Below are 20,601 nucleotides of genomic sequence, written 5' to 3' on the forward strand. Positions count from 1 at the left end.
ACCAAACTGGTGAATAGGAATGCGCCCTGCAATTGCTTCAGATAGTTTGAATTTCACGGTTTTTTCAAATAATTTTCCGATTGTTGGCAGTAGCGTTATTGGCCTGTAGTTGTTTATTTTCTTGGGGTTACTATTGGATTTGTGAATGACTATAATATCTCCTATTTTCCATTCTGGTGGGAAGTATTGTTTGTTTAGACAAAACTGAAAGATAGATATTATGAAAAGGTGGACTTCAAGACTTAAATTTTTCACCACCCTCCATGATATAGAGTCAGGACCTGGAGCTGTATTTTTTTGACTGTGAAGGATGTTAAAGTATTCTTCTTGGTTGACCATGTTATTGCTTGTTTCTTCGGAATTTTTCCTGAAAAATTTTTCATTCCAGTCGTTTACCATGGAGTCAGTGCATCTATCAAAGTTGTCCTGTGGCGTACCATTATAAAATTTTGAAAAATGTTCTCCGAACAACTCTGCTTGTTGAGCATCGGTGTTATAAGTTATTCCATTTTCCTCAATAGTTTTAATACGAGGAGCTTTTTTGTATCCAGATAGTTTTTTTATTTCTTGAAAAAAACGTTTTCCTTGACAGTTATTAATTTCTTCGCATGCAGCCAGCCATTTGTTTTGTTTATAATCTTGGATAAGCCTGTGAATGTTCTTATTGTATCTGTTTATGTGTGTTTTGAATTCTGGTTGTGGATTACACTTGTATTCACGGTACATTCTTCTTCTAATTTTAATCAATCGAATGATGAAGGGCGGGAGTTCATGTGCATGGTAGATGATAGGCCTTTTCGGAGTGTTATCCAATGTGCTGATTTCCAAGGTTTTTAGAAAATCAGAAATCACATTCCTGCCAAGTGGCTGGTCACTGACATCTTCGATAAATTTTTCCATACATGTGTTTATCTTTTTTATGTTGGATTTATGGAAATTGTAGTGGAGATCGTCATTTATTGAATTGTTCAGTGTTACCTGAAGTTTAAATATAATAGCTTGATGGTCTGCCCCCAGGTCTGGAATGACGTCGATTGTCTTCAGGCAATTATCAAGAGAGTTTGAATATATAATACGGTCTGGCGTGCTGTCGTTGTTATTAGGCATCAGGAAGGTTGGAGGAGTTTTCGCCATTATGTAGTTAGAATTTTTCAGGAAATCCTTGAGCTTTTTGTGTTTCGCTGCGGTGTTTAAATTGAGGTCGCCGATTATGATGCAGTATTGGTATCTAACTGCCATATTGAGAATAGTTTCCTCTATTTCGCCATTGGGATGAACATACAGTAAGAAGACATGTAATTCCTCGTTTTTCAGTGGAAAAATTATATGTAGCACTTCGTTCAAAGGATTTCTGATAAGGGGACCATTGCACTTTTTCATATTGAGAGAAGAATGCGACATTGCCAGGCTACCACCTCTGGTATTTAGATTAGTTATATTGCCATCATGTTTTATAATGTCCCAGTTCCTGTAACTTATTTCATGTTGAGGTTTAGTTTTAGTTTCAACAAACAGTGCCGACTTGATGTTGTATTTTTCAATAGTATTATTGATGAGGTATTTTTTGGGTAGGTAGCTATTTACATTGCAATAGATGAAATCCACTTCACAATCGAACGTTCCGGCTCATATTTTGATGGACTGTCTCAGTCGGGGAATTAGGCTCGTCGAGGTCTAAATCAAACATAAGTATGTAGACCCAGTTGTTTCCAACGAAGGTGAGGGCTGTGTCAACATTATACTCAGAGATGAATTTTTTCTTCAATTTTTCAATTAGATTTTCTCTATTCGAGTTTTTAGGGTTGTTCAATTTTGAAATATAAGTGTTGACAATTGTATCGTGAATGGTAACTGGAGCGTGAATTCTTGACTTTTTACAGATTTTTGGGTCGATTTGGTTGCTTCTTTTGTTTAGTGTTTTTACTGGTAGATTGGGAATGCCTTCAATGGGTTGAGTGGGGCGCTTAGGGCACTTGAAAGACCAGGCCTGATGATCTGTTGAGCCACAGCCGTTGCATTTTGGGGGGAGATTTGATTTGCACTTATTTGTAGAATGTTCCTCATTGCATTTCAAACATTTGGTGGGTTCGGTGCAATCTTTGGTGCAGTGTGTGTACTGCAAGCATTTGCTGCAAGGGAGCGGTGCTGGATCTGGAGCATTGCTTGGGTATGCTGGATAATGTCTGCTTTTGTAGAAAACACCCTCAGATAGAATTTTCTCGTAAGTGTTAATGTTTCCGGTGATAATTCGTATTAAGGATGTTGGTGTGTTAGTTTGCTTGGAAATGATTCGCTTGCAATATCTGAACTCGTAGTTTGCTTTTTTCAAGTGGTTGTTTAATTCTTCATCATTGATTTCTTTTTCAACTCTCGCAATTACACAGGAGTAATTTGGAAGTGGAAGGGATCTTTCCTTGTTCCTTTGGATGTAGGGTGTAGCGGTGGAATATTCGTTAATTTTCTTACTGTTTTTCATTTTCTTGAGCGTTTCTTCAATAATTGCTTTTGGGGTATCTGTTTTGAGTAAAAATCCTTTTTTCGTTTTCAGAATTGTATCCTTATTTTGCGGTCTTTCCTTTTCCCATATATCCGCCATTTGGATTCTGGTATTGATATTGGTGTCTGTATTTATATAGTAGAGTGAATTATATTTTTTGTTAATTATGTCTTTCATTGTTTCAGAAGTAAGTGAGTTATTATTCTTATGTTGTTCATTCAAGTTTATATTTTGATGAATTGTAATGTTTGGCACTTGTTCATTCATTGTTTGGTTTGTAGTTCTGGTCTCTTTAGTATTTTGAGTTGCATTTTTATTGGATGGAAATCCCTTAAATGGGCCATATTCTTCTTTATCACTACCTGTGATTTTGTTTACTCTGGCAATGTTTATGTTTTGAGTTGATTGCGGGCGCACACGTGTGACATCATTGGAATTCCCAGTTGTATTATCCTGATAAGCGACTTGTGTTGATTCATCCTTTCCCACAGATGGAAATGCGAGTTTTTTAGATTGTTGTTGTGTTGGCGAGTTAGGATTTTTTTCTCTTTTCCTTTTGTGATGAACTGATCTCCATTCCCCATTATCATCAATCTCCATTTCAGAGTATTCACCATCACTTGAAGAATTCATGACGGGTTTTATATTGATTTAGTGCGAAAATAAAATACTTTGAATTAATTTTCCGATAAACGCTGTGATAGACGACCGATCGCGGCAGATGCTACACATGGAATGTGTGCAAAATATTAAATAATTACTAAACCTGCCTTGGTAATTATAACTTGATATTCAAGATCTTACATTTTTTTAATTATTGAGGTATTGATTATTTTTTCCAGCATAGGTCCCACTTTTGGTGCAGGAGCCGATCTTCTCATTTCTAGTAATTGCAATAGCAATGTAGAAAGTTATTCCAATTTACCTCATACATATGACGGAGATGGTGCCTCCCCTAGTATACTGATGGGTGACTACAACTTCACAGTTATGGATTATGAAGTTTTTACTCCCTTAAATATTAGTTCGAAACATTCCAAGAGTTGATATTCCATCTTGTAAATAAATATTTTTATTGGAAAAAATTATTATTTTCTATTTGTCACTCACTACAGCTGAATAATAGTACAAATTTGTAGTATCAAAATTTTCACCACTTCAACTGTTCATCAGGCAAAGTATTCATAGAAGCTCCTCAATTTTGAAGAACTCTCATTATAATGATTCTATAGATTTCACCAATGCTCTTGTAATAAAACGTTAAATCTTAAAAGATTCATTGTTTGTAATTTGTATGCAACATATCAGTGAAGGATCAGATGTTTAATGTCTGTTACAGTTTCAAGGAATAATTCAAGGAACTTGTATATTTCAATTGTAAATGGAGAGTTGAAGAAAAATTACCAAAATTGCTTTTTTAATTTTTTTAACTTGAATGATAATAATAATAATAGTTTATTCTGAGAAGAAATGAAGGAATAGATACATATTATAGCTTGGAGAACCAATTTAAGTAATGACAGCATCAAAAATCTATTTGACATAATGCTCACCTTAAAAAGAAATAGTATAATTATGTTCAATATTTTTAATTGAAGACTAACTCTGGATCAAGGGCGTAGAAATGGGGGTGGGGGTTAATTACCCCCCAAGATTTTCAAAATATAAAATTTTAGAAATCTCCCAAAGACGAAGAACAAAAATTTCTCCATAAAATGAACAAATAAACATCATATTACTTTCCTTTGAAATCGACACATCAGTAAAAAATCGGACCCTTTTACGGTTTATGAGTTTATTATTGCTTTCAAGATGAGTATTTTTATTGCACTACAAGCTCGTCTTTGTCCGAGGTTTATTATTTTCCTTCTTCTGTCTGCTTCCTCGGCATCGTCCCTTATTCGCCATCTGTGATTTTTGCATTCGTCATCGGTTGAAACTTACCCGTTGTTTTCGGTTTTTTGTATCTTTCTCGTCACAAAATTTCAATATGTAGTTATCAAAGAACTGAATTCGAATCTAAAAATTGTCTGGGCTGTGTTGTACGATTTATTTGTATTCTTTCAAATTACAATTTATTAGTGAAGACATCAGTTTTGAATTTAATACATCTACAGGGTGTTCCTAAATTGGAGGTACAAATGAAAATGATAGATTTCACGGAACACTTCAAGAAAAAAAGTCCTATAACATGAGTCCACAAATGCTTTGTTTTTAAGATACTGGTGTTCAAGTTTTTCTCTCATAGCACCTTCCCTTCACAAGATATTAACCTTGAATTGGTATAAATAAGAAATTTTCATCATGTGATATCCTAATTTTGAATGAAAATCACAGGATGAATTTTTTCTGTATGGGTGCCCGCTTCTTTCCTCCATAATTATTTTTTGTGAACCGCTGGTAGTTTAGAAAAATTAAAAAAAAAACTATGGTTCAGTACTACACTTTTAGGTTTGTTGTAGTTTTGTCGCATCTGCAATTGATTTTGAGAAAAAAATTCAAACAGCTCTCTAAAGTAATACTCTGAAAAATCCAAATTGTTATAAAGATCCAGTTGGGTAGATGTGATAAATGAATTAATTATAGGTTTTGGTACTTATTTACCAACTCTGTAGCAAAGATAATGAAGAGTCGATAAACTGGTTAAGCATCACAAAAAAGTAGCACTTCAAGAAACACCTTCCATCTCGAAAACAAAGCGTTTGCTAGCTCATGTTTATGGGCCATTTTATTTTTAAAATTATCCAAGGAATCTCTCATTTTCCTTCGTAACTCCGATTCAGGAACACCCAGTGTAAGATAAGAACAAGCCAATTGGTAATAAAAAAAAATATTTCAAGTAATTTGGTTCAAACTTCGTTATCAAACCTCTTTTTCTCACATTATAGTTATGAGTAAACAATGTCGTCAAAAATTTTTTTTTCGATTACCCCCCAAGAAAAAAAAATCTACGCCCTTGCCCTAGAATCATAAACTTGACGTTGCCATGCTCTCTTACATTGTAATTTGCAGCATAGAATATATCTCTATTAACCAACTTGTGAACTGCAACATCAAGTTTAGTTAGTATAGTCATGAATAAAGCAATACTATCTGTTGAAGAAAACTTTGGAGTACATTCAAATACAAAAAACTTGTATATTGAAAAATGTTTAATCTATTCCTTTACTGCAAAATATAGAGTACTGCAAATGAAATAAATCCTCCCCTTATTCACTCATATATGAAACCTTTTATATCATTAAATATGTTTATACAATATAATGATTGATATTTGCTATTCAACCTTAGTTCGAAATTCACAGGATCCATCTAGCCAACCATCTCTCCACCTCTCATTAACCTTGGAACAATCAAATAACTCCTTACCTAGTTTGAAATTAACTTTATTATGCATTCTACAGAGCCACTGTGACAATGCTTCTTGTGATTTAGTTTCTATTGGTTCTCTCCTCAATCTAAAAATACATAATCTAATAAGAAAAAGTATCAAACTGAAAAAAATGACACTGATTCCTTTCAAACCAACAGTATTACTATTGAAACAAAAATTTAGGTGAATTTTTCTCCTAATAATTTTTTCACAATTATAAAACATGTGAACCTAACTTACTCTTCCCTGAAATCATGTGCACAGACCTCACAAGGGTATATATTTGAGAATATGGCAAAGAAATCGGTGATTTCCTTTTGTACCATAGTAGAGGGATTATCTGGATATTTGGCTGCAATCGTATGAAGCAAACTCCATGTGTTACGACCAAGTTGTTCTTTATCTAATGGACAATCTTCTCTTGTAGGTGCTTCCACAATGACTTCTTTATCTTTTACCTCTTTGCTCTTGTAAAATAATAAGTTTTTTTAGCTTCGAATATAAACTATCCAAAAACTACTAATTACCTTGTTTTCTTTTTGAAACTTCTTTTTGGCCTCTCGCACATAGTCCTGAAAACTAGAACATGACCTGCAGTTTTCAGCATCTAAAGAAGAATTACGAGATGACATATGATTAGATTATAAAAACCAAAAATATTCAAAACAATATTTCATAAGTTTAACAACTCACTTTTTATAACTTCTAACCCAACTTTGCTCCTGATTCGGGATACTTTTGACAGATTTGACAACAGGTAGATTCGTATTTTGGTGATTAGCATTTGATAATGCTAACAAAATATTTTCAGTTTTCTTAATATTTTTCACCCAGTTTCAAGTAGAAAAACTATATGCCAAACAAAAATCATTTTCGAAAGTGAGTGTCAAAGTTTTGGATTTGAGGTGAATTTAATGACAAAAATGAATCATAAAATCAAAATCGAGTGATACCTCAATCAGATTTCATCCACGATCAACACAAAAAGTATTTAAATTTTCAGAATATTGAAACCTACAAAAATGTGAATATGAAAAATATGTTAATAATGCTGCGTTTAAATATTCTGCTCCGCTTACTCTCCAATCACTGACGCAGAGTGAATTATATTTTGCTCTCAGCTCTCTTACTCCATAGAGAACATAATAAAATTCAGCGAAGACAACAGAAATCATGGGAAGTTCGGAAAGTCAGCGCTGTTGAATACGCTGAAAGAGATGCGCTGAACAGCGCTGTACAAGCAAAATGCTGGAACAAGAGCGCTGCCATAGACAAATAAAGAGAAGACTGCCACAGAATACTAAATATATACTTGACGACTGCGTAGATTCATTTGAAATCTTGATGCTGGCCATAGAGAAACTAAAAAAATAGATGAGCCACTCGTATATTCCGCGCCATCTGTCGGAGGAAGATACTAATACACGAAAAAATTATTTTCAATTTGATAGTTAGATGTCGTTGCATTCATGGAGATCACTCGTGAATAATGGCTCCCATACACGTTACGGTCTATTGGGAGGAAAGTCTCCAGGTTTATATGCAGCTTGTGTGGGGAGATGTATGAAAATAGTAAGTATAATGTATAATCATTATTATCAAAAAACCTTTGAAATGCCAACTGACACAAGGAGTGGTTTGACACGTTCTTTTCGAAATATAATAAATTTCGATATGCCTGCAAGAGTGAAGACGTGCTGTGTTATTGGATGTGAAAATCGAGATGCAAGAAGGTAATTATAAAATATGAATTCAAAACCCAATTGAAAACTTTTTAACGTCAACACAAGATTTGCAGTACCTATAAAAAGAATATATTTATTTTATTTTCGTAGATATGTCATCACTACCGATGAGAAAATTCGAAAAGTGTGGCTTGAGCGCATCGGCAATAGGAAACTTTTGGAATTGGAGAAATATCAAATTAAGCATGTTAGAATATGCCAGTGCCATTTTCATAGTGATTGTTTGGAAAGCAATGGAAAGCTGAAAAAAGGTTCTTTGCCCTCAATTGATTTGCCAGGTAATTAACTGAAGGAGCTTTATACCGCGTAACGCAAAAGTCTATAAAATTCTGCTTTGGTTTTATTGAAGTTTGTAAAAGTAATAGAAAATATATTCTAGGGTATACTGCAGATCACGAGGACATTTTCTTTAGAGAGCCGAAAAAAACAATATTTCATGATATAACTCTAAAGGACGTTTATGAAATAGGACCTTCTACGTCATTTGGGTTGAGTCCTAAACGAGGTGTTACCGTACCTGACCGGACCTATGGAAATGCAAAAAAAATGAAGTTAGAGAAGGAGAATTCAATCCAGGATATATCTGTTGGTTCTGTCTCAGAAATGATAATTAGAGAGGAAGAATGTGTGAATTCTGCTGGAAATGTTTCCAGGAGGGAGCGGTCAGAAGGTGAGATTGAAAGAATCACTATTGAAATTAATGAGTTAACACGAGTTGAAAGATGACATCGGTAACATTCAAAAATTATATTCAGAATTATTATTATTATTATATTAAAAAAGTCAATAAAGTTCTGAAGGGTACAGATCTTAGACACAAAAATTTCGATGCGATTTGTAATTTGGCGTTCCAAAAATATTTAAAATGGGAGAAGAAGAAATGAATTGATTATTTTTGGTTCATAAATTTTATATTATATTCTAGAATCTAGATAGTTTATATTATTAATTATTTCCCTATTATAAGTTAATTAGTTCTGTTACCTATAAGAATTTAGGATTTTTCATGTATTGAATAAGTTTAGTAGATATAAATACTCATATTTTGTATTATTGAATTCATTATTTTTAGTTTTTGAGAATGTTTTCAATGCAATTATTAGTTCATTGATTAGATATTTCTGAAATAAATCTGTATTTTCAATTGGTGATATTTCAGTTAATAAATTTTTATTCTATCCAGAATTTGATTATTGATCCTCATTTCTCGATTCCAAAAGAAAATCAGATGAAAGTTCGTTGCAGGTATTTTTTTTAATGAAAATAAATTTCCTCACTCATCGATAACTTGCACGAATCCATTTCTGATTTCCTTTTGGAATTTGAATTTCAAAAAACTTTTTGCCTCTTGTATATGGGTGTACCTACCTATTCAAAAGGTGCACTACAGAATTCTTTTTGAGGCAGCTTTACGATACAGATTCCTTTTTCAATTGAGCTTTTTTCACGAATTAGTAATGTTGTACAAAAACAGATGGCGTTGAAGCTTGTTCTACTAGTGTCTCATCTATTCTCCGTTTAGTTAGTCTATGATGCTGGCGACCCGAGGTACAGGGTTTGGAACTAATATATCGCTATTTCACACAAAAACATATTTCATCCTCATCAACTGAAAATCACTACTACTCTATTATCTGTGACTGAAAATGATGAAATGTTTTCGGCGTAAATTCCAACCTCTCTTTTGTGCTTCAATTCTGTCCTAATTCTTTTGGTGGGTTTATGCACCATTCCTAAGAACTAAGACTAAACCTAAGAACAAAGAATTGAATGCTAACAAATCATTGAGGGCGTTTATGCACTTTACCTAAGAACTAACACTAACATTAGAAAGTTGACCAACTTTTAATTAATGGTGGGTTTATGCACCATTCCTAAGAACTAAGACTAAACCTAAGAATTGAACGCTTACAAATCAATGAGGGCGTTTATGCACTTTACCTATTATTATTATTATTTGAACTGGGTTCGTTTTGGTTCGGTAAGCTTTCCGGGAACTGCGACCATGTAGATCTTTTGTTCTCTACCCTACTCATTCATGGAAACCCAAGGAGGTCGTCAATGACGTTAATAAAACTGACAACCTCCTTAGGGGCCTTGGCCGTTACCTCTCTGGTATCCAAGACCGGCTTACCCATATGAATGGTTCTTAAGCCAGCCAGCTCCGGACACTTGCATATCATGTGTTCGGCTGTTTCTGCTTCTGATTCACAGAGCCTGCAAATCTCGTCTGCTGACTTTTCCATACGGTACAAATGATGTTTGTACCGACAATGCCCCGTCAGCAGTCCCACCATCACCCGAAGCTCGGCTCGTGACAGCTTCAAGAGCTTTTTGGCGTAGGTAGGTGAAATCGTCACGAATTTCTTTGCCTGAACAAGTCTAGGAGTGTTAGTCCAGTGGATTATCCTGTTGTTCAATTCCCATAGCTGGAGCGCAGCTTTTTCATTTCCTTCAACCCCACAGTGCCCTGGTACCCATAATAGAGTCACTTTATTGCCTCTGGCCAGTTGCTTTATGGTGTTACGGCACTACCAAGTCAGCAGATACCCCTGGCAACACGATTCCAGGGATCTCAGCGTGGTTTGGCTGTCCGTGGTGATGTAGATATGCGCCCCCTTGAGGTTCCTTTTGTTACACTCCTGAGCGCATACATAAACAGCCATTATCTCTGTCTGTAGAATCGAGGGCTCTCTTCCCAGGGCTTTAGAGATCCTCAGTTTAGGTCCATATATCACATATGCAAGTGCCCCTCTCTGATTTTGATCCATCGGTGAACCATATAGATGACTTTTTGTCCAAACGATTTACGAAACTTATTGCACTAGGACGGTCGTTTATAACCTTTTCAAAGGGCGTTTCAAAATCGAAAGTGGTTGGCATTACATCCGATGGTTTTGCCGAGAGGTTTGAATCTAATTGATTCAGTATTCTCATATGAAAATGAAAGACGGACTAATGTCCTCAACAGTTAATACGAAATCATCAAATTTTGCCAAAAGGCAAGCCAAGTTCGTATACAAAAGACGCCAGTTACAAAATCCATGAACTACTTTTTTGGAATTGTGGACTTGACTATTTCAGGGGATCCTCGAACGTATTTTATGGTGAGATCGCATTCGCCAGCAGCAGAACGGCGCTGCATCTCCTCCCTGAGTTCCCCAAGGTGTTTCAATTGAAAGGGCGTTTTGTCGTCTGTTATATCTTGACACTACGCAGCTCTGGACACTTTAGTATCCTGCCCCTTTTGCGCAGAGTCCACAGCCCACAAAACAGCGTCAACCGCATCCGCATCGGCCCGCTTAAGCTCTTCTTCAGATCCCTCGACGACCGGCACACCACACAAAATAACATTTTTGCCGCGTCGAATTCGCTCAACAGATTCCGACACCGCTGCTTCGGTCATCTTTGAAGAATGAAAATTATTGAGATTATTAAGATTCTCGATCTTTTTATTAACGTCTCGAAACTCCTGATCCATAGTACCAACTCTACTAATAAAATCAGTTTTTAAGGATTCAATAAGTGTTTTTATTGATGATAAAAAAGTAAAATAACTTATTTCCGCTTTATATATTTATTTTCACAACAATTGTTTCGTCATTATAACATGACTTCGTCAGGTGAGCATGGTAACTGTTACCATACCCAAGTTACCATGCTCACCTGACGAAGTCATGTTATCATGATGAAACAATTGTTGTGAAAATAAATATATAAAGCGAAAATAAGTTATTTTACTTTTTTATCATCAAGATGAATTTCCGACAAGTAAAGACTGAGACAATCAAACAAGTGTTTTTATATCCGACAATTGATCGAATTTCGTAGCACATTTATTGCATACGATCTTGATGTATTTTATCTTGTTCCGGGTGATACGGTCATCTTGAGGAAGGTTCGTGCATACGACGTGCAGATGCTGCTTGCAGCAGTCGCACTGAACTCGTCGGCAGCGTGACCACTGACCAGATTGAAATATAGTGAATCTACTAAACTTGCCGCAGAAATCTACTAAAAATCTACCAACACCGTTCAGAAATCTACTAAAAATCTACTTACATATTTTTTGACAAAATTTCACAGTTGGCGCTGCAATTAGATTTTAACATTATTCAGAATACACTTTATTCTAATGTCTCTTATGGTTCAATTTTACTTCATGAATAGGATACACAGTACAGATACGTTCAGATTCGAGAATAAAACAAGATTTTATTTCAAAATTTGAACGACAAAAAAAAAGGAAAACAAACCGAACAAAAACAAATAGGATCAGAATAGCAAATATAAACAAACAAATTTATATATTTGAATAAAAAAAGGATATAAATAGAAATAAAAACTAAAATCTTTCGGATAAAAATAACATTAAATAAAAAAATGAAATACTACAGTTGAACATAAAAAAAAATAATTGAAAAATCAGTATCAATCTGCAGTCAAATCATTGTCTTTAACATCCATATATAAATTTTCACTATCCATTGAATCGAGCATATTTTTTGTAGGTTGAAAACGACAACAATCACCTATCTCTTTAAGTCCTTCTTTAGCATGTTATAATAACGCTATATTTTCATTTAGAAATCTGTTTCTATTTTTTGTTTTGATGCGGTTAATAGCCGAAAATATTCTCTTGCATTTGGCATTCGAAATCTGAAATATGCAACCACCCAAATTTGTCGATGAAATTCCAGTTAGACATATTTTTTTCCACTAAATAGAATACCAAATGTGAGATAATGGTATATTTTCAACGGAAGTTTACACACCATCTGTTTTCAATGAGGCACCCTTCGGATATTCCATCATTCTTCGCATTTATTCTCAGCCGACAGCCACCAAAGAAGTTTTATGATTTTATTATGTTTAAGTAGGTACGTTCAGAAGAACGTTCTACGTGTTTCTAGAAAGAAACACGCAGAACGTAGAACCTCAATGAGAATGAACAATGAATTGATTCATAGAAACAGTCTAGACATCCGAGTTTCCATATTCCCAATCGTCTCGGTTATATTTTTTAAAACTACCAAAATCTACTAAAATCTACCAAAGGATTTCTTCCTATTAAAAACTCTATGAAAATGAGAAAAATCTACTAAAAAAGTAGATTTCTACTAAATCTGGTCACACTGCTCGTTGGTCTCCAGACGCAATTGGCGCAGACGCTCATGTTGTTAATTCTTATCGGTATGATATCAAGAGGAAATTGAAAGATGGAGGAAAGAAATTGAATGATGAATATTCTTCTTTCAAAAGTGTTTTCCTTCCTTGATGTAAATAGGAATCAAATAACAACAATGTAGAATAAAACCATAGACAGTACCTGGTTAAACTTTCGAAATTTTCACAGTTGATAAACACCTAGAAAACTAGTAAATACTCGGGAAAACAACGTACACAAACCGCTTGACGTTGTTTTCGGCATAATTCATATAGAGGACTGAGGACTATCAGGTGAAAAAAAAAATTTAATTTAATTTTTTCACAATCAATATCAATGTCAAACATCAAAGTATAGAACAAATAGAAAGTAGTTCGAGCACGTGCGCACTCCATAACTAAGAACTAACAAGAGAGTGCATTCTTAGGTCTAGTTCTTAATCCTAATCCTGTCATGGAAAATATTTATTAACAATAATCTGAAAATTAAAATGACAACTGCCAACCGGAGTGGGCGTGGTTACCGAACCTAACCAGAAGAAAAGTACGGTTGCTCTGGTGACATATAACCCACCGAAGTTTGAGGAAATAGTCACCGGTTTTTGAGGAATTTGACATATACGGGCCACCAACTCACTAACCAAGGTGATATACGGACCCAAGGTTTATAGATTTAGACAGGTTGTCTAGTAACTTTCAACCAATCAGCGTCAACCATTCTTGACGTCACTCGGTTTACATATTCAAATAAATAACATTTGATTACAATGGAATCGTGGGTTTTCACGGATTTTCTTAATAGTTTGATCGCGTATATCGTTCGTAGTCTATCCTAAATAGTCTTTAATATCTTCAATCATAAAATAGCTACGATAAAATGTCTGTCAATGATGGCCAATGGCGATACAGACATTCGATAGACCTTGACAGACACCGGATGACACTCTTCAACCCAAGTTACGAGGCAACCTGTGTAATCTACAGGTATATATAGGTACAAAATGTCACGAAAGTCATAAATAATAAACAATAAGAATCTGTCATAATTTTTTGAAAGCGTTAATATTTGTTAATACCTACAGTTGACATAACGAAACTTAATATTCTCAAAATTGGCAAAACAAAATCTAATCAGTCCATACACCAGGTTTTTAGACATTTTAGTTAACCGGATACACCGGTGCCCAACCTTTCGCAGAGTCAAGAGAGGTGGAGAAAACAGTGCGAACCACAGAATACTAAATATATAAGAAGTGCTAACGCCGTGTTAAATCAAGGCAACAATATGGCCGATATTTTGTCCGCCATCACTAAGTGTTATATGGCGGGAAAATTTGAATATGAACGTATGACAATTCATTGAAATTGTTGGAATATTATTAGTATTTATTTTAGGTTATGTTGTTATAATTTCGAATTAAAACAAAAAAATATCATTGAAAAGTTTTATTTATCAAAGGAAATTTACATATTTGCTTAAAATAATAATTATTTATAAAAATCAATACATAATATAAATTATATTGGGAGATTTACACTATACCTGACTGAAAAAAAATACCTATTTATACCTACTTTATGAAATTATATCTGATGAACAACTGAATTGATACATTTCTGAAGCAATATTCAAATTTCTACACATACATGAAAGATAAAAATCTTCAGTTGGTTTAATCTATCTTCCTGCGTTACAGTGCTCATTTCGTAATTCACTTTAATTATCACAGGTCTTCTTTGGTACTTCATTTTCAGCTCATTTGGAGGTTGTAGGTGGATATGAAAAAAAAAAGATTATAAATAGCAATCAATTAGTAGGTAATTCATTTTAATTTGATATGATAATTCTGGATCACGTAGATGGTTATTGTTAGAATCATTAATATTTTCCATACAAGAAACATTTGGGGAAGTTCTACAATCATAGGGCTGATGATTATAAATTTGATACTTCAGTAAATGCCGAGGAACAGAATTTGACTTTAATATAGTTGGTTCTGAAGGATTATTATAATCACAAGTAAGGATCTCAGATATATTAGAACATTGAAATACAATATGAGGAAAAACCCGGTCTTATTTTGTTCTAAATTTATTTTCTCATGAATTACCTGACCTTACCTTACCTGAAACCTAAAACAGAACTTGTAATAAATAAGTGACAATAAAAACTACTTTATCTGTTCATTGCCACCATACAAGAATTACAAATACAAACACAATTTATTGTTGGTTATAAAATCATATTGAGAAACTCGAACGCTGATTGGCTTATTATGAGAATAAAATTTTTACATCGTGATATGTATGCATGATGTATACCGTGTATTCTGAGTGTATGTGACGTCACATCTGTTGCCAATGCTAGCACTAGTGGTGCGAACTGTGGACCATAGATTACAATAATATTAACATGAAAATGAAGAAACATGTAGAATACATCCTGATAATCACGAGGAGACAAATTAGATCTAGTCTGGCCGTCTCCAATATTTTCAATCGAAGAAATTGTTTTATTTCTTTCAACAAAACACATTCAAAAATTCTTCGATATCAGCTCCGTCATCGTTCGGAAAAACACGCACGCAACTCTTGCAACTGGTCACTTGGTCTATCAACCGTTTGCACCTTACACTGCACGCTCCGATCAGGTGTGGATTTGCCGAACGCCGTAAATGAACACAAATTAGATTTATATTCGGAACAGTACAAATAAAATTGGAGGCATCCCAATAGGAAATAAGTATTTCTTTATAGAGGAGACTAAACTGGGCATTCGAAATATTACAATTGACGCCTTTTCTGATCAAATTGAATTTCCCTTGAAATCCGGTAGGTAGTTCTTAGCTTATTTGCTCATTTTTTTTTATTTATTTATTATGAACCAAAAAATTAAGGATTGGTTAGAAAATAGGAATATGCATTGGTTGTCTCTCAGCATCATGCATGAATCTGAGAATTTTTGAAATATAATAGTTATGAAATATAAGCTTATTATGCAAAATCTCTTTAAATTTTAGAGTTTTTTTATGTTTGTATATGTTGAAGGCAAATAGGAAATGAATATTATTATTTAAAATAAATGTTTATTTTACAAAGTACATTATTGTATCTCAGCGAATAAATCTTTCGTCCATGTTCAAAGAATACATTATAAAATTCCCTTTACTGTCTTCTAATTGGTTTTCTGATTCATTATGCATATTTTAGATGTGTACAAAATTTCCAACTTCTTCAATAGGTGGCTCATCAACAATATCTTCAGGATCATCTCCTTTCAAGATTAACACAATACGTAGAATACATCCTGATATCACGAGAAGATAAATTAAATCTAGTCTGACCATCTGACGAAATTGTTCTATTTCTTTTTACAAAACACATATATATTCTACGATATCAGCTCCGTTATCGTTCGGCAAAACACACCCGCTCCTCTTGCACCGTGGTCACGTGATCTCTCAAGCCGCTCGCTCTGCAACGGTGTGTATTTGTCGAACGCAGTAGGAGAAAAGAAGAAGGAAAAATGGAAGATAACCTTAAACTTGTTCATATTTCGTCGTCTGTGGTTCGAAGTCAATCATTTTATGTCACAACACAACATACAAGTTAACGAATAACGACCCATTTTCTTATATTTTGAAGTACCTACTCATTTCAGAATGAATATTTTACCAAAAAAGAGGTGGTGCAGAGTAAATTTAAAGTACTTCATTTGAATACCTCAATAATAATTGTTTTAGATGGCATGTCAGAACCAAGGATAATATTGCTAGAGTACGAAGAGATGAAGCCAGAGCTGAAGAAGAAAGAAATGAAAAGGAGGAACGACAAAAGTTTGCCGTAAGATGTTATCATAGATTTGGTTACTCTATAGTATTTCAGTGATCTCGTTTTATCATAATTTTGTCTTTTTCCAGGAAAGGGAAGCCAGAACACAATTTTTGAGAGACAGAGCCAGAGAAAGGGTGGGATTGAAAGATTTTATACCATTATCATCTAAAAGTGAACAGCCTCAATCTGATGGTCATATAAATTTATTTGAGGAATTAGAAGATGGACAGGAAGAAAGTAAAAGAACAAATAAGGAACATGAAAAGGAAAAAAAAGAAGAAACTGAAAAATATGAGAAACAAATTGGATATCTTACATATTTAGGTCAAGATACCAATGAAGCTTTAGGAAAAAGAGATTGGTATGATGAGATTCCAATTAGAGATTCTTTTGATAAAGATGAAGTGAACATCAAAAGCAAATTAAAAGAAGATCCATTAGAAATAATGAAGAAATATATCCCTTCAAGTTTCAAGGAGAAAAAAACTTCTGGATACATATTCCCAACAAAAAGTGATATAACAATTGAATATCCACTGAAATCTGAGAGAGAACATAGAGAAAAAGATCTTAAAAATAAAAAACGAAGCTTCAAAAGTAAGTCTCACAAACATAAAAAGAGACGGCGGAACAAATATGATTCAGACTCAAATGAATCTGAAAATGAGAAGACACACAAAAAATTTAATGTATCAGATTCCTCTGATGTATCTAAAAAGAAAAAACTTGATTTATTGAGAGCAGAAAGATTGAATAGAGAAAGACAAGAAAGGCATAGGACTGATTTACTTCTCAATGAAATGAAAAGTATTTCTAACTGTTCAGAAACAATTCAAAGAAAATATAACTCACAATTCAATCCCAACATAGCACGACAAAATCAATATAATTGAACATTGACAGTAGAAAGTGTTAATATTTACTTTTAAAACAGTTCAAACCAATATCTTGCTACAAAAAGATATGATCTGAATAAAAGAATACTACTGAAATAATCTCTAGTTATTTTTAATTCTATTGTAGTGTTACAACTCGTGTTATGTGAAGGTCATAGCAATTCTAGTTCTGAATCACAGAATCTCCTCAACAATAACAGTACTTGAAACATCAATGAAAAAGCATTAACATTAAGTCAGGACATTTTGTGTACTTGTTTGAAAGTTCTTCACTAAATTCTACATAAATTTTCCTACTATTATTTCAATGGGTTGGGTGTAAAATAGGATAGAGGGATATGGGAGTAACATTAACCTTTCCTCAATTTATTGTTAATTGATAATGGCCATTTAAATAATATGTTTTGTACTTATTGGCATATTTCCTTTATTGTTTTTTTGGAACCACAGTTACTGTGCACAGTTTATATTTTTATAAAACTGCAGTATTATAGAGTTTATTGAATGTATTTTCATGAATAAACTCTCTTATTATTATTATTATGTCCCATATCTAAAATTGATTATTACAATGGGTTGCATGTAAAACTGACCCCTAGAAGAGATGCAAAGCGCACCATTAAACTTTCCTCCATGGTTATCATAGATATTGGCTTATATTTTTTTACTTTCTTTATATCAGCATATTTTCTTTATTACTTTTTACAACAATTGTTGTATTTGATATCTTAAACTGATTATATATTGTGATTTTTCCATAGGATACTGGAGTATTCAGTCTTTTTAAATAGTATTAGATTGTAGTGGCATGTTTAATTGGTCCAAATTGGGTTTTTCACATATACACACATAGTGAAGCTTAAATAAATTTCATTTCAATAGTCATGACTAATTTTGAATAAGTCTAAAGTGTTCTGGTTGAATTGCGTTTCAAAACTATGAAAAGTTGAGAACTTTCAGTGAAATACCATGTTAGCTTTATAGAGGAAAGTCGGTGGCACCCCTGTATCCGCCCTTGCAAAGGAACAAAATTCATTTTTTCCTCAATCATCATCATCACCCGCAATAATTAGTATCACTGCATCCTCAGAGAGTAGAAAGACTGAGATGATGATGCGATTAAAACCAAAAATACCTATATACCAAAATTACACTATTTTCATTTATGAATTCAAAAATGGAATGATAAGGTCAAATGAGTATGAAATCACTTTATATTTTCAGAAGCACCATTACAAGGAAATGGCGAAAACTTGAAAATATGGAGTTTTTTAATTGGTAATTAAGGAATAGTATAATTATATATATAGTAATTAGAATAAACATATTGGCTACTTCAATACAGAAAAAAAAATAACTCTGGATTATACAGAGTGATCATTACTAATATTCAAACATCAACTACATAATGGCCAAAAACTTTCTTATTTTAAATGGCATCTCCTGAAAAACTATTAGGTTAAGGCGTAGGAAAACCTTATAAGATAGATTTTCACGTTCAATAACATATAATAGAAATACCTTCTGTGTTTGCCATTTGAAATAAGAAAGGACCGATCCTAGCACTTTATTTTGGTTGAAATGGAATATATCGGCGAAATGCACCGTTCTTGAGTTTCAAGCATCTAAGATATCTAAAATATTGATGTATTCAGTGATTAGATTTTGCTTAATATGTATAATTCTGGCGATTACGCTCGGCATGGGTCCGGTTTCCCTTTTCTTTCTAAGGTGGCACTATTCAAAGGATTCATAGGCAAATAAAGAGAAGACTGACGAGTCGTCAGTCTTCTCTTTATTTGTCAGAAGGTATTTCTATGACGACTGCGAAGAGTCGTTTGAAATCTTGATGCTAGCGACCCGTGGGACAGGGTTAGGAACTAATGTATCGCTATTTCACACAAAAACATATTTCATCCTTATCTACTGTAACTGTAAATGATGAAATGTTTTCGGCGTAAATTCCAACCTCTCTTTTGTGTTTCAGTTCCCTCCTGATTCTTATTTTCTTGCAGGTTCAAGTATGTATGTATGAATATTGAATAACAATCTTTATTTCAGAAGGTTCTCATTTACAAAAAAAGAACAAATGAAACAATGTCAAAAACTCCTTACATAAAAAAGTCCTAAATTTTAGAGGGTTCCAGTTGAATTAAATGATCATGTAGGTATGTATTTTTCGTATTTTTTGAAATTTTCCTCCGTTTGAATATTTGCTGGCGAAGCATTGAAGAATCTTAGGCATATATCTTCTAGTTTTTTCGTATGTATGATAATTATAAATATAAAGCACCTTTTGTCATAACTGATCAGCATTTTATCATATCATATCATGTTGCATCCAAAATTGTCAGGGGCTCAACTACGAACAAGCACTGTTTTAGACCTCCAACTAGAATTTTTGAATGGGATAAAGCAATTGAAGCTGTTCTATCCAGCAAATATTAATATGAGTATGAGTAAAATATTTGGGGACCATATCAGTGAGGACAATTTTTTCAATACACCTAAAACCAGACTTTTACCTTCATCCCTGCCAGATTTTCCAAATTATGCACTGCTTTAAGATCAGAATAATTTAATTAATTGTGTGTCGAGTACTAGTTTAACAGATTCAAGTTCAGATAGGATCAGAAATAACCAACCGAATACTGATACTGTTTTCCTTTTTGTGAAGAAAAGACCAGGCATTTTAAATCAAATCAATATCAAGAAAAAGAGTCATTTAACAAAGAGACATTTTTTTTATTAGTACCTAAATGTCTAAGGGAGCAGTTGTGACGATTTAAGAAAACGGAGCTATATTTTCATATTGTTCTATGGCTTTCACCTTATATACTTTCAATAAAAGTCTCTTCAGGATCACCATCAATTTTTCACTCTGTTCCAGGTTTCAAAAGGCTTACGTTGGAGTTCTGCCAAAGAATTGAAGATTCCATTCAATCCTTCGATTTCCTGGATATTTGTCAGTAATCACAAAAATAATTATTTTATTGTCAATCTTCAAATGAAATGTTTCCTTCTTTAATATTTAAGTGGTACAATACGATATATATATATATATATATATATAATTTGATTCAATTATTT

The 20,601-nt window shown here is 33.5% G+C and overlaps 4 protein-coding genes and 1 long non-coding RNA gene across 10 annotated transcripts in view; 4 read left to right on the forward strand and 1 right to left on the reverse strand.

The window, feature by feature from the left end:
• The window catches only part of LOC123671953, a 39,997-nt gene extending 35,799 nt beyond the window's left edge, over positions 1–4,198 (forward strand). For all 4 annotated transcript variants that reach the window (XM_045605861.1, XM_045605863.1, XM_045605862.1 and 1 more), the window contains exon 9: positions 3,340–4,198. In XM_045605861.1, coding sequence (XP_045461817.1) covers positions 3,340–3,544 — 205 coding nt within the window. In that variant the 3' untranslated portion in view covers positions 3,545–4,198. The remainder of the gene's footprint in view (positions 1–3,339) is intronic.
• Positions 4,199–5,636: 1,438 nt separating this feature from the next.
• LOC123671956 (FAD-linked sulfhydryl oxidase ALR) lies at positions 5,637–7,079 on the reverse strand. 3 transcript variants are annotated; one of them, XM_045605867.1, is made up of 5 exons: positions 6,950–7,079; positions 6,564–6,884; positions 6,398–6,477; positions 6,111–6,337; positions 5,637–5,955 (listed from the first exon to the last, which is right to left on the reverse strand). In XM_045605867.1, exons 2-5 carry the CDS (start codon positions 6,652–6,654, stop codon positions 5,775–5,777), a joined length of 579 nt encoding a protein of 192 aa, XP_045461823.1. In that variant the 5' UTR covers positions 6,655–6,884; positions 6,950–7,079; the 3' UTR covers positions 5,637–5,774. The 3 variants fall into 3 exon arrangements, with proteins under 3 accessions (XP_045461823.1, XP_045461822.1, XP_045461824.1); XM_045605866.1 differs by lacking the exon at positions 6,950–7,079 and having other exon boundaries at positions 6,564–6,908; XM_045605868.1 differs by lacking the exons at positions 6,564–6,884; positions 6,950–7,079 and having other exon boundaries at positions 6,398–6,563.
• Positions 7,080–7,175: 96 nt separating this feature from the next.
• On the forward strand, positions 7,176–8,649 carry LOC123671954. Its single transcript, XM_045605865.1, has 3 exons — positions 7,176–7,603; positions 7,706–7,893; positions 7,995–8,649. Exons 1-3 carry the CDS (start codon positions 7,326–7,328, stop codon positions 8,339–8,341), a joined length of 813 nt encoding a protein of 270 aa, XP_045461821.1. The 5' UTR covers positions 7,176–7,325; the 3' UTR covers positions 8,342–8,649.
• A 7,683-nt stretch (positions 8,650–16,332) lies between these two features.
• Positions 16,333–17,610, forward strand: LOC123673077 (leukocyte receptor cluster member 1 homolog). The gene is made up of 3 exons (XM_045607500.1): positions 16,333–16,466; positions 16,525–16,624; positions 16,702–17,610. The coding sequence occupies exons 1-3, from the start codon at positions 16,444–16,446 to the stop codon at positions 17,506–17,508; spliced, it is 930 nt and encodes a 309-aa protein (XP_045463456.1). The 5' UTR covers positions 16,333–16,443; the 3' UTR covers positions 17,509–17,610.
• Positions 17,611–19,544: 1,934 nt separating this feature from the next.
• On the forward strand, positions 19,545–20,560 carry LOC123673043. Its single transcript, XR_006746413.1, has 2 exons — positions 19,545–19,679; positions 20,402–20,560. It is a non-coding gene; the product is annotated as an uncharacterized LOC123673043 (long non-coding RNA).
• The last annotated feature ends 41 nt before the right edge of the window (positions 20,561–20,601 follow it).

Source organism: Harmonia axyridis, chromosome 2 (assembly GCF_914767665.1).
Source record: "Harmonia axyridis chromosome 2, icHarAxyr1.1, whole genome shotgun sequence".
Lineage (NCBI taxonomy): Eukaryota > Metazoa > Arthropoda > Insecta > Coleoptera > Coccinellidae > Harmonia > Harmonia axyridis.

Coding starts and splice junctions, on each gene's coding strand:
- LOC123671954 (XM_045605865.1), top strand. CDS start 7,326: ATGTCGTTGCATTCATGGAGATCACTCGTGAATAATGGCTCCCATACA. Junction 7,604..7,705: donor GAAAATCGAGATGCAAGAAG/GTAATTATAAAA, acceptor TTATTTTCGTAG/ATATGTCATCACTACCGATG. Junction 7,894..7,994: donor GCCCTCAATTGATTTGCCAG/GTAATTAACTGA, acceptor AATATATTCTAG/GGTATACTGCAGATCACGAG.
- LOC123671956 (XM_045605867.1), bottom strand. CDS start 6,654: ATGCTAATCACCAAAATACGAATCTACCTGTTGTCAAATCTGTCAAAA. Junction 6,478..6,563: donor TGGGTTAGAAGTTATAAAAA/GTGAGTTGTTAA, acceptor ATTCTTCTTTAG/ATGCTGAAAACTGCAGGTCA. Junction 6,338..6,397: donor AGTTTCAAAAAGAAAACAAG/GTAATTAGTAGT, acceptor TTATTTTACAAG/AGCAAAGAGGTAAAAGATAA.
- LOC123673077 (XM_045607500.1), top strand. CDS start 16,444: ATGAATATTTTACCAAAAAAGAG. Junction 16,467..16,524: donor AATATTTTACCAAAAAAGAG/GTGGTGCAGAGT, acceptor TAATTGTTTTAG/ATGGCATGTCAGAACCAAGG. Junction 16,625..16,701: donor AGGAACGACAAAAGTTTGCC/GTAAGATGTTAT, acceptor GTCTTTTTCCAG/GAAAGGGAAGCCAGAACACA.